At 37.5% G+C, this 14,173-nt stretch overlaps 1 protein-coding gene across 1 annotated transcript in view; it reads right to left on the reverse strand.

The window, feature by feature from the left end:
* The window catches only part of THSD7A (thrombospondin type 1 domain containing 7A), a 469,228-nt gene that overhangs the window by 179,071 nt on the left and 275,984 nt on the right, over positions 1-14,173 (reverse strand). The window contains exons 5-6 of the mRNA XM_024127055.3: positions 5,765-5,920; positions 4,232-4,444 (exon numbers count right to left, since the gene is read on the reverse strand). Of these exons, the coding sequence (XP_023982823.1) occupies positions 4,232-4,444; positions 5,765-5,920 (369 nt within the window). The remainder of the gene's footprint in view (positions 1-4,231; positions 4,445-5,764; positions 5,921-14,173) is intronic.

Below are 14,173 nucleotides of genomic sequence, written 5' to 3' on the forward strand. Positions count from 1 at the left end.
TTTTTTGTTTTTTTTTTTTTTTTGTGGTATGCGGGCCTCCCTCTGCTGCGGCCTCTCCCGCTGCGGAGCACAGGCTCCGGACGCGCAGGCCCAGCGGCCATGGCCCACGGGCCCAGCCGCTCCGCGGCATGCGGTATCCTCCCAGACCGGGGCGCGAACCCGGCCCCCCTGCATCGGCAGGCGGACGCGCAACCACTGCGCCACCAGGGAAGCCCAATCCAGTGTTTATATAACTTGTAAATTGTATATAAATTGTAGTACAAGGCTTAAAATAGAGCAGAGCAGTACCTCACCCTGTTTCTCCCCATACTGAGTCCTGTTTTCCAGAGACAAAAATTTTCCATTTTTTTTAAGGAGCTTACTCCTGATTTACCTCAAGATATCAGGTATGCCCTTACATTCCTCTTAATACTGAATACCTGGGGAAAGAAGAGTACAACATAAACTACTTGGGAAATAAATAGTATTCAAGTCTTCCCTTCCATCTACTCATATGTGGATACATATCTCATTCCAGTAGGAAGAAATTGGTGGTAAAAATTCAGAAAGACTAAGCAGTCGCATGACAAGCCAGTGCCTGGGATATTAAGTTCATCCTCAACCATCTTTCACAGTCAGTTCTTTTGGTACTTCTGATGCTATACAGAAATGGTTCCCCCCCAAAAAAGGCAGAAAAAATTACTTTAAAGGCTTGCTTCAGTATTACTCTCTTAGTGTTCTTAATCATAGGTCTTCTTCAGCATTACCCAAATCCAGCCAGTATGCTTTGGTGCTGGGAATCTTTGGGTAACAGAATCAGGTCTTAGGTTCCACCAAAACAATCCTTTTGTCATTTTAGTACAGTGATTCACAAACTTCACTGTGTATCAGAACTATCCAGAAAGCTTCAAAAAAATGCAGCTTTCTGGGACTTGCCTCCGTAGATTGTAATTAAGTCTGTAGATAAGACAGGAATCTGACACTCCTTTACAAATACCAAAAACAAAACAACAAAACTGTGGTTTTGAAATTCACACAGAAAGGTGTCAATACTCTGATATCTAGAACAGAACACGTGGTAATGAAATATAGATGGTATCATTTATCTTTTTTCAACAGAGGGGAGGGAAATATGGAAACAATACTTGGTTTACAGTATCCTTAAGTAATCTATAGATTATAGATTATTTTTTGACTTTCAGCCTAATAGACTTGCTTTCTTCTGTCTCTAACCAACCAATCTGGGAAACAAAATACTCTTGCCTCACCAATTTACACCTTTAAATAAAACACAAACAAATTTTGCAAAAACTGAAAGAAAGCAGATTTTGGGTTTTCTCATAGGTTCAACATTCTCTAGGATTCCGCTCGGCACCCTGACCCATTACCACCAGACCTTTAAAGTAGTTCCTGTATTTGTGCCCATAGGGCTGGGATTGCTTTTCTGACAATCTTTAAATTATGAGTAATATTTTTTTCTGTTACACATAAAATGTTTCTCTCTTCCTGGACAGTCTAATTGTCTTCTGAGTTCTCTTTCACATTGCATTTTTGTTACACGCCTCTGTCAGACAATCTACATAAAAGTCCTCCTGGGTGCTCTCTCAACCCTCTGTCAACCCTGTTCCTTAGAAGACAATTGGAAAAATGGACAATAACAGCAGCAACAAATCCTAATGATCTCAGAAGGCTGGATAAAGAATACTTCAGAAAAAAAGAGACTTTAAATGCTTTGAGATCATTAACAAAGTGGTGAAATTTGTGAGGAAGGTGGGAGAAAAGACAGTCTTTCTATTATTTGCTAGATTCACAGGCTCTAATTCTTCACTTCCCTAGTTGAGCTTTAACTTAATTATAAAACAAAATCTATAGCCACAGCCAGGCCTAGAGGTAGAGTCTGTACAACTAATCAACTTTAATTCCCTGGGCTCGATTTAATTACAAAACGACATTTGGTGCAGCTGCTAAACACTTACCAGGTGACCACATGATAATACTGGAGTAGTATTTACAGGTCTCCAGCTTTTGCAGTGATTCTCACAGCACAATTATGTTTCAGTTATATATAAATTTGAACAGCCTCTAGGATTTATAATAAAACATTTTCTTGATTTTATACATTCCTGTAGTTGAGGCAGTTAAAACACTGAATTGCACGACAACTAATATATGTCAGGGAGTAAAATGTAATGACGGAGGAGATGTCCTGATAATGAACAATAATAACAAACTGAATATTAATAATACATTTCTTACCTTTTAAAATTCATTCTGTTTGTTAGGTGGACAAAGTGAAACCAGCTTATGTATACTGAGTTATCCATTTGCCTTTTAGCTTATAACCTACATTACTTTCCAACATAACTAGACATATCTAACTCATTCTTCTTCTTGTTCTTTAATGTTCCACAAGACAATTTAGGAGGTGATTATATGTGCTACAAAATATTTTTTAGCTGACAGAATTAAAATTAACCACTGTTGTTTTTAAAATAGCCACCTCCTCTAGTACATTTCAAATATACTCAATTTGCACAAACATCCAGGAAGACCACTGCAATACGTGAGATCTGATTTTTCATTTTATAATATTTAGGCAGAGGTTCCATGCACAATTAACTTTTCATCTTAAGAGTTTTTTTTTTCAACCTAGTCCATGCAAATATACTTTTTATATCTGGGATCCCAGTTCCTCCCTAGGTCTATAGGAGGATAAGAAAAATCATTTAAATTGAGGAGAAGGAATCAAGAAGCAGTATCATTAAGGAAGTCACTAACGATACTAAAATAAATATGACCCTTACTGTTTCTACAGCAACTCAGATAGTAATACAGAGTGCCTTTTAATTCAAATTAGGATTTTAAGCACAACAGAATGCGTTCCATTTGCTCTCTTTTTCCTAGACGTTAATCTCCTTTTCTTTCCCTTTAGAGTAGAACTGAGTAAAAGCTAAAGAGAGGATGTATCATAGCTAATTATACCTACAGAGAAAAAAGCGGCATTCATCGTAAAATATCTGGGGCAATAATCCCCTCTTCACCTTCCCACTTCAAGTGCTGGTTCTGATTTTACCTGATGCTGTCCTGCATGACTACCTTGGACCCTGGACAAAGACAACACTGTAGGTTTCAAAGCTGAAAGGCTAATTTCTCAGTACTAGCAGTGTCTGTCAGTCTCTTACCCCAGAGAGTACCTTTCTCTACTGAGCAGTGATTGAGTCACAGGAGGTAACAATTCTGCTTGCTGGAAGAAAATAGGATGGAAGGAATCACGACGGTTACCAGATGTTCCAGTGCCCCTGAGGGGGCACCAGAATGTTCCTGCATATGCTGTAAACAGCATCACCTGTCAACCATGGGACCCCGGGGTGTGGCGCTCATGCTGCTCTGATGCGCAGAGTCTCAGGATTCCAGAGTTGGAAGAACCTTGAAGATGCTCTTAGCCAGAGGTTTTACACTACGTCTGGGGGAGTTCTTTGTTTCCTAAGTGTGATCCAGGCATTGCTGAACAATAAGGGGGAATCTCCCTGAAACAGTAGCAGCACTCTTGGAAAGAATGTAAAGATCTTAAGTCAGGGCTAACAGCAAGATAGGATATTTTATCCAACAAAAATCAGTCGCAAAAGTCCAAGGTAATTCCCATGGTTCAAGGAAAGAACTTTGTGGAAAATCTCTGTCCCAGTGGCTCTATGACATTCCTAGAAGAGAGGCCCTAGAGCTCAGAAGGTTGATTCAGGAACTCTAGGCTGCAATAGGCCTCGTGGCTTGGAAGTCTGGAAATTAAAATATATTCCTAGAACACAGTATCAGGGTGGGAGATGAAGGCTTCTAAAGGCAAGTAACCAATGCTTACAACCCTTCTTTATTTACATCTCACTTTCCATGGCAAATAGGAAAAAAAAAACACTTAGAAAAATGTTACCTTTCCTTGTTACGTTAAAATTTGTCAATTTTACACACTGCCTTGATGATGGTTTCTTATTCTATGTTACCTGTTTTCAAAGTAAAGAACACCTTGTGATTGTTCAAGACCTTCTCCACAGCCACCATCAGGAAGGAAGAAAGGAAGGAAGGGAGGAAGGAAGGGAGGGGAGGGAGGGGAGGAAAGGAAGGAAAGGAAGGGGCAGCTATTTCTGTGTTTGTAAATGGAACCAGCTCTGATGTGAGAAGACATGAGATTTTAACATAAGGAAAACCGTATCTCCAGGGTCAAACAGACATCGATAAAAGCAGGATAGATAATCTTTCTCACCATCACTGTTGATGCACACAACCTCTTGAATTTGAGTGCCTGGACCACACTCCCTTCCATTATCTGGTTCACAGTCTCCTAGCCTCACTGCTTTCCAGTCATAGCAGGACGGCTCCTCACAGGGAATGGCTTCCAGTAAGTGAGGGCAGTTCCCAGCGCCCCCAGAGACTCCAGTGGGCTCATTGGTAATGCGCCGTTTCCTCAGTTTAAAACCTGAATTGTTGGGGAAGGAAAATATTTACTGTTACCATCATGCGTTGAATATTTCAGAAGGCTGAATGAAACTCCACGTGAAAGCTGGATGAGGGTAGAGGGTAGAATTCATATCTGCTTTCATCACTAGTGTATCCTCAAACTCTAGTTTAACATGAGCTCATTAATAATTTATTAAATGAATAAACAGAATGGCCAAAGAGGGACTTTTGGTGTCAGCTTACTACAGTAAAAGTAAAGCAAGAATGGGCTGGAGAGAGAGAGAAAGAGAAAGAGAGACAGAGAGAGAGGTGATTGGTTGATCTGGAAAGTCTGTAGTGGTAAAATGTTCAAAGACACAATAAAATCTCAAGCTATTCAGAAATATTCATGACCAAACAAAAGTGCTATTACTTTGAATTCCTCAACAGGATCACCTGGTTAAATTTGACAAGGAACCTCTGAGAAGTTGGATGATTTCAGGAAATTGCCTCTTGAAGCCTTAGTTGAATTAAGACTCCCCAGAAATTTGAATTCGGGATATAAACCATCTGGGTTCTGACAAGGAGTATTCAAAGTCCTGCTCTGTGCTTTAATAACACCTAAGTGTTGCCCTTTCTGACAATGTATAACAAAATTAATAAGTCTGTCTACTGCTATGTGAATATATTAGAATCACTAGAAAACTGTCATTTGAAACAAAATAGAAAAATGTTTTCAATTACTAGATCATGTGAAAATTACTCTACCATGCCGAACATGTAGTAAACAATTGCATTTATTCTATTCCTTTTAGATATATTATTTGCATCATAAAAGCAATATTCATTATTTGTTTGTTTACCTTCAAAGTAATAAGTAGTTCTGTTTATTAGGCACTAGCTACAGGTCAGGCAATGAAATAAGTGCTTTATGTTTATCTCATTGAGTCTTTAAAGAAAACTTGGGTGCCAGATCATATTACATCCCTTTTACAGATAAGGGGACAAAGATTTAAATAAGTTAATTAACTTATCTAAACAATAGAGGACAGACTAGGTTTTCCAATCCAGGTCAGTCTGACACCACAGCTCTTCTTAACCACTGCACCAACTGCCTCAGATGCTCTCCATCTGTCGTCTAAATTAACAAGCATCTTGCCTACGTTCTGCAGTTTTAATCTTCTGGTATCATCACCACAATAGGTTTATAATTCTTTTGTGCTAAAGATCAATACTCTTCAGCCATTCTGGAAAATACTGCAAATGAATGATCACAGGAACACAGAGCAGCATTTGTTAATAATTCATGGTTTGACCCAGTTGATGGGAGTTTTAAGCATGCCATTTTAATATTACATACCTTTTTTGCCCTGCTGGTCATTACAATTTTCGTAAGTACAAGGTCCCCAAGCTGTCCAAGGTGAAACCTCACATTCAATAGGACAGGGAATGTGGCACAGCTGTGTTGTATTAGGGAGAGGGCCAGCGCATGATTTCAAGTCCACTGGTTTTGAGGCTGTTTGGAGAAAAACAGAGGTTCCTTAAGGATTAAACAGATTGTCATGGTCAATAATATGATTTTTCAGAGCAGTTTTGTCTATGGAGAAGGAACATGCTTAAAGAAGTGCCACCAAGACATTACTCGAATGCTTCTCAGCTCCATCCTGAGAATAAAAGGGGAAGGAGTGGGGGGAAAAGAAGCAGTGTAGTATAGTCAAAGGAAATTGGGTAGAAGTCTTGCAGATTGTTTGATCACCAGCTTCACCACTAATTAGTCATGCAATTAATAATGCTGAGTCTAGCTTTCCTAGTCAGTAAAATAATCCTTACGGTTAAATTTTATTTCTAAAATTTTATAGTTAGGTTCTAAAAAAGTAGAATTTAGAGGACTGAACAGAGTAGGAGGGAAACTACAGCTTTAACGTATATGGAAAAAATCTCCACTGAGTGGCTCTGGCAGAGCAGTCCCCCTTCCCTTTTGGTCTGCAGAATGGCAACTGATGGATATGATGAAGGAAGAGCTCAGGCCATCAAATGGGGCATCTCTATCTCCAACTGCATGACTCACCAGATACTTTCCAGAACTTTAAAGAATATACTATTTGCATATGTGATCCAAAGCTCAGAATTGCTAAGGGGACAAATTTATAATTGTCCATATAAGTTCATGAGTTGACCAATGAACTGTGTATAAATACTGCTAGCCCTTGCTTCTCTTCTACTATGATGACTGCAGTTTGGCTATTTTGTACAGCACATATATTTGATAGTTAACATCAGAAGGTGTCCACAGTTCTGGTTAAAAATGACTAACTACGAATGATACTTGAAACTTTATGGACATCAGAAGAGGATCAAGTTTACTACTGTCACAAAAATTTTGAGAAGTAAATGTCTTAAGACACACATTTCCTTTAATAAAAGCTAGCCCCTGTTACTCTCTGATACTTTGAAATGCCCATGCATGTAGCACAGAAGCCTGAAATAATAAGAGGTCTTAGCTAATTCTCATTCTCTTTATGTAAAGGACTATCAAATTCCAATTGCATGGGATTGCATATAGAAGCTCACAGAGAAAATAAAATATTTTCAACTATATTACCCTAAGTTTTAAATAAAAGTACTAAATATATCTGCTGTAGTATAAACACTAAAGCAAACTGTAGGTACTTGTATATCCCTCAACTTTCTGCACACACAATCATAAATGCTACCCAAAGACTATTATCTCCTCTTTCTGCCACAGATTTTCAGTTCTGAAAAATATTCTATAGATTTTGTTTTTTATTTTTTCTTCCTAGGAGTACTTATTTTCATCCCCTCCCACTCTCCAGCCCCCACCGCGGAACACACACACACACACACACACACACACACACACACACACACACACACACACACTGCAGTGAAAATAAATGACTGGGCATCCCTAATTTGCTTAGCATGAGCACCAAGAGCATTCTCACTTAAGTTTATCAGAATTGTTGCTAATTTGTATCATAACATAAGGCAAAGCCAAAAATGATTAATTGGATTGCTTTCCAACAGTGAAAGTGCTTGGCACACTGATGACAGAAAATACAGGAATAAATGTTTCATTTCTCTGAATATAAAAAAATGACATCAATGATACATATCTCACATAAAACGACTTGTTTTTAATATTGTTACAGGTGTAAGAGTCTTGTGATGGTTAATTTCATGTGTTAACTTGCCTGGGCTAAGGGATGCCCACATAGCTGGTAAAGCACTGTTTCTGGGTGTTTCTGTGAGTGTGTTTCTGGAAGCGATTAGCATCTGAATCAGTAGACTAAGTAAAGCAGATTGCCCTCACCACTGTGGGTGGGGCATCATCCAATCCACTGAGGCCTGAAGAGAACGAAAAGGTGAAGGAAGGGTACATTCCTTCTCTTCCTGAGTTGGGATATCCATCTTCTCCTCCCCCTGGACATCAGAGTTCCTGGTTCTGGGAAACTGGGAATTATACCAGTGGCCCACTCCCAGGATCCCAGCAGCTGATTCCTATAATAAATCTCCTCTTACATATCTGTATATATACTATTGGTTCTGTTTCTCCAGAGAATCTTGACTAATATAAGACTACAATATGAAGAAAAACTCCTGTAACTGCAAATTAACTTAAGCAATTCCTCCACTTGTTGAATCCTTCAGACTATCATTTAAATTAGTGGGTATATGTATAATTACCTGAAAAGTCTCCATTTTTTTCCTTTCAATTGACTAAAAGTAACTTTACTCTTTAGTGTTATTATATAGTGTTGAAAATTACAGTTACTATAAAGGGAAGTCTACTGAGCATGCAATTGTGAGAACTATGATTACAGCCTGAAGAAATTTATTTTATATATAAGGTTGAAAACTGTAGGAGGAAAATACAGTTTTTATTAAGGAAAAAGGTACAAACATTAATTCCTGGCCATTCTTCTAAAGCTTGATTTTAGCTCTTGGTGTATTGTGAATAAATCAAATAGAATAATCAGTCACAAATTCTTCTTGAGCTATTAAAAGAGAAATGTGATGAATAAAGGCTTAAGGAAGTATTGCTTGAAGCAAAATACTCTTAAGATCGTCTGCTAAGCTGAGCAAATCAACATTGAGACAATACAGTCCTTGAAAACTAGTACCAACTAAAAAGTGGCACTTGCTATCTGCTTCTACAAGGATTAAACCGTAAGCTGCTGTGACTGCTGACCGTCAACATACCCTGAAAGGAGTGCAGGGTGGAGACCAGGAAGGAGACACCCTGTGCTCCGGGAAAAACTGGCAAAACAGGCCTTCAGATAGATATCTTCAGGAGAAGATTTTATAAGCCCAATTCTTGCATCTCCCCATATCTGAAATGGCACTAAAACCCTTCATGGTGACGTCTGCTCCTTGTGACTAGCAGCAACCTTCTGCAAAAAATGTGTGCTCGATTGCACGTACTCCCCCTTCACCAAAATCACATATATACTGACCTTCCCCCATACCTCTTTGGAGCAGTTTCTGAGAACTATCTGAAATGCTATCTCTTGAGCTATAGTCCTCATTTTTGCCCCCAATAAACTTAATTCACAACTCTCAACATTGTGCATTTTTTTTTCAGTTGACAATGGCCTCAATTTTACAGATAACTTTCTATCTTTCTATCTATCTATCTATCTATCTATCTATCTGTCTGTCTATCTTTCATTAATCAAAGAAACACAGGGGGAGAATATTTTCTGTATGATTCTATTCCTTTGGTGATTTTCATTATAGGTTTTCTTATCCAGTATATGCTGACTTTTTTTTTTTGCATTTTCAATTTTTTATTTAAAAAAACACTGTAAATAAATGTTCTCGGCCAGTTTTACAAATATGTATCACACAATTATTGATCTAACTGGTGGGGTTCTATCTTAGACCTTCCCTGGCATACAAAGAATTGGCAAATATGAGGCTACCACTTCAAGCCTCATGCCCATAGCACAGACTGACCAGTGGAGGTACCGGGACCAAACTACAGCCATAAAAAGAGAGGGCCTTGGGTAGTGAGAGCACAGGTTCAACAGAGTAATCTCTGTGCCTATAAACAGTATATGCTGATTAATGTAAATCACAGATACTAGTTGAACTCATTTAAAGTGGTCTTTTTTTTTTGGCAATTGCCCAAGATTTATTTGGCATCAGTGTGATTCAATAATTCTGTATGATTCTATTCCTTTGGTGATTTTCATTATAGGTTTTCTTATCCAGTATATGCTGACTTTTTTATTTTGCATTTTCAATTTTTTATTTAAAAAAACACTGTAAATAAATGTTCTCGGGGGCTTCCCTGGTGGCGCAGTGGTTGAGAGTCCGCCTGCCGATATTATTGATCTAACTGGTGGGGTTCTATCTTAGACCTTCCCTGGCATACAAAGAATTGGCAAATATGAGGCTACCACTTCAAGCCTCATGCCCATAGCACAGACTGACCAGTGGAGGTACCGGGACCAAACTACAGCCAGAAAAAGAGAGGGCCTTGGGTAGTGAGAGCACAGGTTCAACAGAGTCATCTCTGTGCCTATAAACAGTATATGCTGATTAATGTAAATCACAGATACTAGTTGAACTCATTTAAAGTGGTCTTTTTTTTTTGGCAATTGCCCAAGATTTATTTGGCATCAGTGTGATTCAATAATGAAGTAAAGAACAGACCCAGGAGATCTTACTGGGTTCTAGTTTAATCTGTGGGATATAATTCCTATAGTTTTGTATTACATAATGTAGTCTTATTGCTGATCCCTTGTTCTCAAATATTGAGAACTAAATTTTCTAAAATGGCCCAGTCATTATTCTTATATAATTTTACTAGAAATTATAAAGAAATTGTTCATCCAGTACAAGTTCCAAGGAAATATATATTAGATATTTTTGTCTTATTGTTGATCTCTTGAAAATAAAGGAGACCTTTTATTGTTCTCATACGATTTTTTTTTGCATTTTCAATTTTTTATTTAAAAAAACACTGTAAATAAATGTTCTCGGCCAGTTTTACAAATATGTATCACACAATTATTGATCTAACTGGTGGGGTTCTATCTTAGACCTTCCCTGGCATACAAAGAATTGGCAAATATGAGGCTACCACTTCAAGCCTCATGCCCATAGCACAGACTGACCAGTGGAGGTACCGGGACCAAACTACAGCCAGAACAAGTTCCAAGGAAATATATATTAGATATTTTTGTCTTATTGTTGATCTCTTGAAAATAAAGGAGACCTTTTATTGTTCTCATACGACTTAAAGGGTTTTCAATTATATGTACTTTGTACGGTTCACAAGGTCATCAAAGAATGTCTGAACTTTTCAGGACTTAATAAAACAAACAAAAAAATAAAACTGGTACATTTCTGTAGGTAGGTCTGAAATATTTTTGTATTTGTATATTTAGAGTATCACGATGGAAAAAAATTCATTATAGGAGGTAAACTTAAAATCATCTGTTTCCAGTAATGTGGCCAATGAGGTATTCTGAAAATACACTCACTGCATAATTCCTAAGAACAGTGAATATATAATTTTTTGAATTAAATGTTTTATTCTGAGATAATTGTAGATTCACATGAAATTGTAACCTCACAGAGATCCCATATACCCTTTACCCAGTTTCCCCCAAGAGTCAGATCTCACAAAACTATAGTATAATACCACAATCAGAATACTGACATTGATACAGCCAGGGTACAGGTACTGGGTTGAAGAGTGCTACCCCCGCCTCAAATTCATGTCTACTAAAAACTCAGAATATGACCTTATTTGGATATAGGGTCATTGCAGATGTAATTAGCTAATGAGGTCCTACTGGATTCAAGTGAGTCCTAAATCCAACGACTGGTGTCCTTATAAGAAGGCCATGTGAAGACACACAGAAAAGAAGACACTGCAATAATGGAGAGATGGAGTGATGAAGCTGCAAGGATTGCCTACAGCCACTTTGCTCCTAATCTTAGAGGGAAAGAATTCAGTCTTTTGCCATTAAGCATGATGTTACCTGTAGGTTTTTGTAGGTGATCTGTACCAAGTTGAGGATGTTTCTCTCCATTCTTATTTTTCTGAGAGTTTTTATTATGAGTGGGTGTTGAATTCTGTCAGATGCTTTTTCTCCATTGTTTGATGTTATCACGTGATTTTTTTTTCTTTAGCCTGTTAATATGGTGGATTATATTAATTGATTTTCCAATATTGAACCAGCCATGCATCCCTGAATAAACAATACTTGGTCCTAGTCTTCCATTCTTATAAAGTATTACTGAATTCTAAGTGCTAATATTTTTGTTAAGGATTTCTGTATCTGTATTTATGAGAGATTTTGGTCTGTAGTTTTCTTTTCGTTCTAATATCTTGGTCTTTGTTCCCTCTTTTCCTATTTTCTGGATAGAAATGATCTGTTTCACAGTGAGTGAGTTACAGTAGTTTATAGTTTTATTTTGATTTTAAAATTCCTTCTATTTAGTCTAAGTTGTCAAATATATGTTTATAAAGTTGTCTGTGTTTTTCTCCTGTTATTCTTTTGCTGTCTGTAAGGTCAACAGTGATAGCCTCTGTTTTATTCCTGATGTTGGTGATTTGTGTCTTCTCCCTTTTTTACTTTAGCAGTCTTGCTAGAGTTTTCAACGTTAAAAGTCTGTTCAAAGAACCAGCTCTTTGTTTCACTGATTTTCTCTACTGTTTTTGTTTTCAATTTCACTGATTTCTGTTCTTATTTTTATTATTTTCTTCCTTTTGCTGGCTTTCGTCTTATTTTGCTCTCTTTTTTCTTGGTTCTTGAAGTGGGATTTCAGATCATTGATTTGTGTCTTATCCTCTTCTAATGTAAGCATTTAGTGTTATAAATTTCTTTTTCAGCACTGTTTAGCTGTGTCTCACAGATTTTTATATGTTATATTTCCATTTCATTCAGTTCAAGTATTTTGATTTTCTTTGAGAATTCCTCTTTCACACATGGCTTATTTAGAAATGGGTTGTTTAGTTTCCAAGTGTTTGGAGACTGTTATCTTTCCGCGATAGAATTCTAATTTGGTTCCAATTGTACTCAGAGAACACACTGTGTATGATTTAAATTCTTTGAAAATTGCTGAACTTTGTTTTATGGATCAGGGTATGGTCTATCTTAGTATATGTTTCATAGATACCTGAAAAGAAGACATATTCTGTTGTTGGGAGTGTTCTACAAATGCTTAATAAATTCTGTTGGTTGATGTTGTTGAGTTCTTCTGTATCCTTGCTGATTTTTGTTTGGGGAGTAGAATGTTGTCATCTCCAACTTTAATTGGGGATTTGTGTATTTCTCCTTTCATTTCTATCAGTTTTTGCTCACATATTTTGTAGTATGTTGTTTAGTGCATATACATTTAAGATTTCATTATCTTCTTGGTGGATTGACCCTTTATCATTATATAATGTCCTTCTCTGTTTCTGGTAATTTTCTTTGCTCTGATGTCTAATTTATCAGATATTAATATAGTCACTCTTGCTTCTCTTTGAATAATATTTTCATGATTTATCGTTTTTCATTATTTACTTTCAACCTGGGATACTGATATATTGAAGTGAGTTTCTTGTTGAATGTGTATAGTTGGGTCATATTTTTTAATCCACTCTACCAATTTGTATTTTTTCTCCTTATAAGTCTAAATTTTTATAGGTACAGAATATATTTTAATTTTCATATTGTGTTAGAAGCAAATTAAAACATTGCCTGAATAAGCATGTGTTAGGGTCTTTTTTTTTTTTTTTTTTTTTTTGCCGTACGCGGGCCTCTCACTGTTGTGGCCTCTCCCGTTGTGGAGCACAGGCTCCTGACGCGCAGGCTCAGGGGCCATAGCTCACGGGCCCAGCCGCTCCGCGGCACGAACCCGCGTCCCCTGCATCGGCAGGCGGACTCCCAACCACTGCGCCACCAGGGAAGCCCATGTGTTAGGGTCTTTTAAAATCTGCTCCCACTGGCGTTTCTGAGTGGTTGTCTTCTCTCACTCGAAGTCTGAGATGTGGGAGGCAAAAGGAAAACCAAGGGAACTCAGCATCTTGTCATTTCTTGAGTCTTAAAATCTCTAGCTTGCCTACCTCCCTCTTCGACTTTCAGGATCATCTTAACGGTCTGTTTACTATGTAATGTTCAGGACTTTTTTTTTAATTTAGTAAGAGAATTAGGAAAAGTTACATCTTTTCTATCTTCCTGGAAGCAGAAGCCTATATGTTATTTTAAAAATAAAACCTTTCAATTTTATAACTAGGATCACAAGAAAGGAAAATCCTCAAATGGTTCCCCAAATCCACAGCATGAATCTGGTATGGTACCAGAGTCCTAAAGCTGGCCTCTCCCTTGAGGCAGTACTGATCCCAGGTCATAGAACTTGCATATCCAGAGTTCTTTAATTACCAGGGACAAAGGAAGGCATTTTCAGACAGAAAATGAGAGTTAAACTATAACAAACCATCATTAAGGAAATATCTAAAGGATTTATTTCTCATACAAAGGAAAGTGAACAGAGAAGCAGGGTCTAAGACGCCAGATGGAATGGTGGCCAAAGAAAATATTAAATGTGAGTAAAAGTTAACGTTGACTGTAAAAGCAGAATTATAATGATTAAATAGGGTAGGGTGGTAGGCAGAATAATGGTCCCCCAAAGATCCCATGCTTTAATCCTCTGAATCTGTGAATATGTTATCTTAATGGGAAAAAGGACTTTGCAGCTGTGATTCAGGGTTCAAACCCTGAGATGCGGAAACTATCCTGGATTA

This window comes from Physeter macrocephalus, chromosome 5, assembly GCF_002837175.3.
Source record: "Physeter macrocephalus isolate SW-GA chromosome 5, ASM283717v5, whole genome shotgun sequence".
In the NCBI taxonomy this organism is placed as follows: Eukaryota; Metazoa; Chordata; class Mammalia; order Artiodactyla; family Physeteridae; genus Physeter; species Physeter macrocephalus.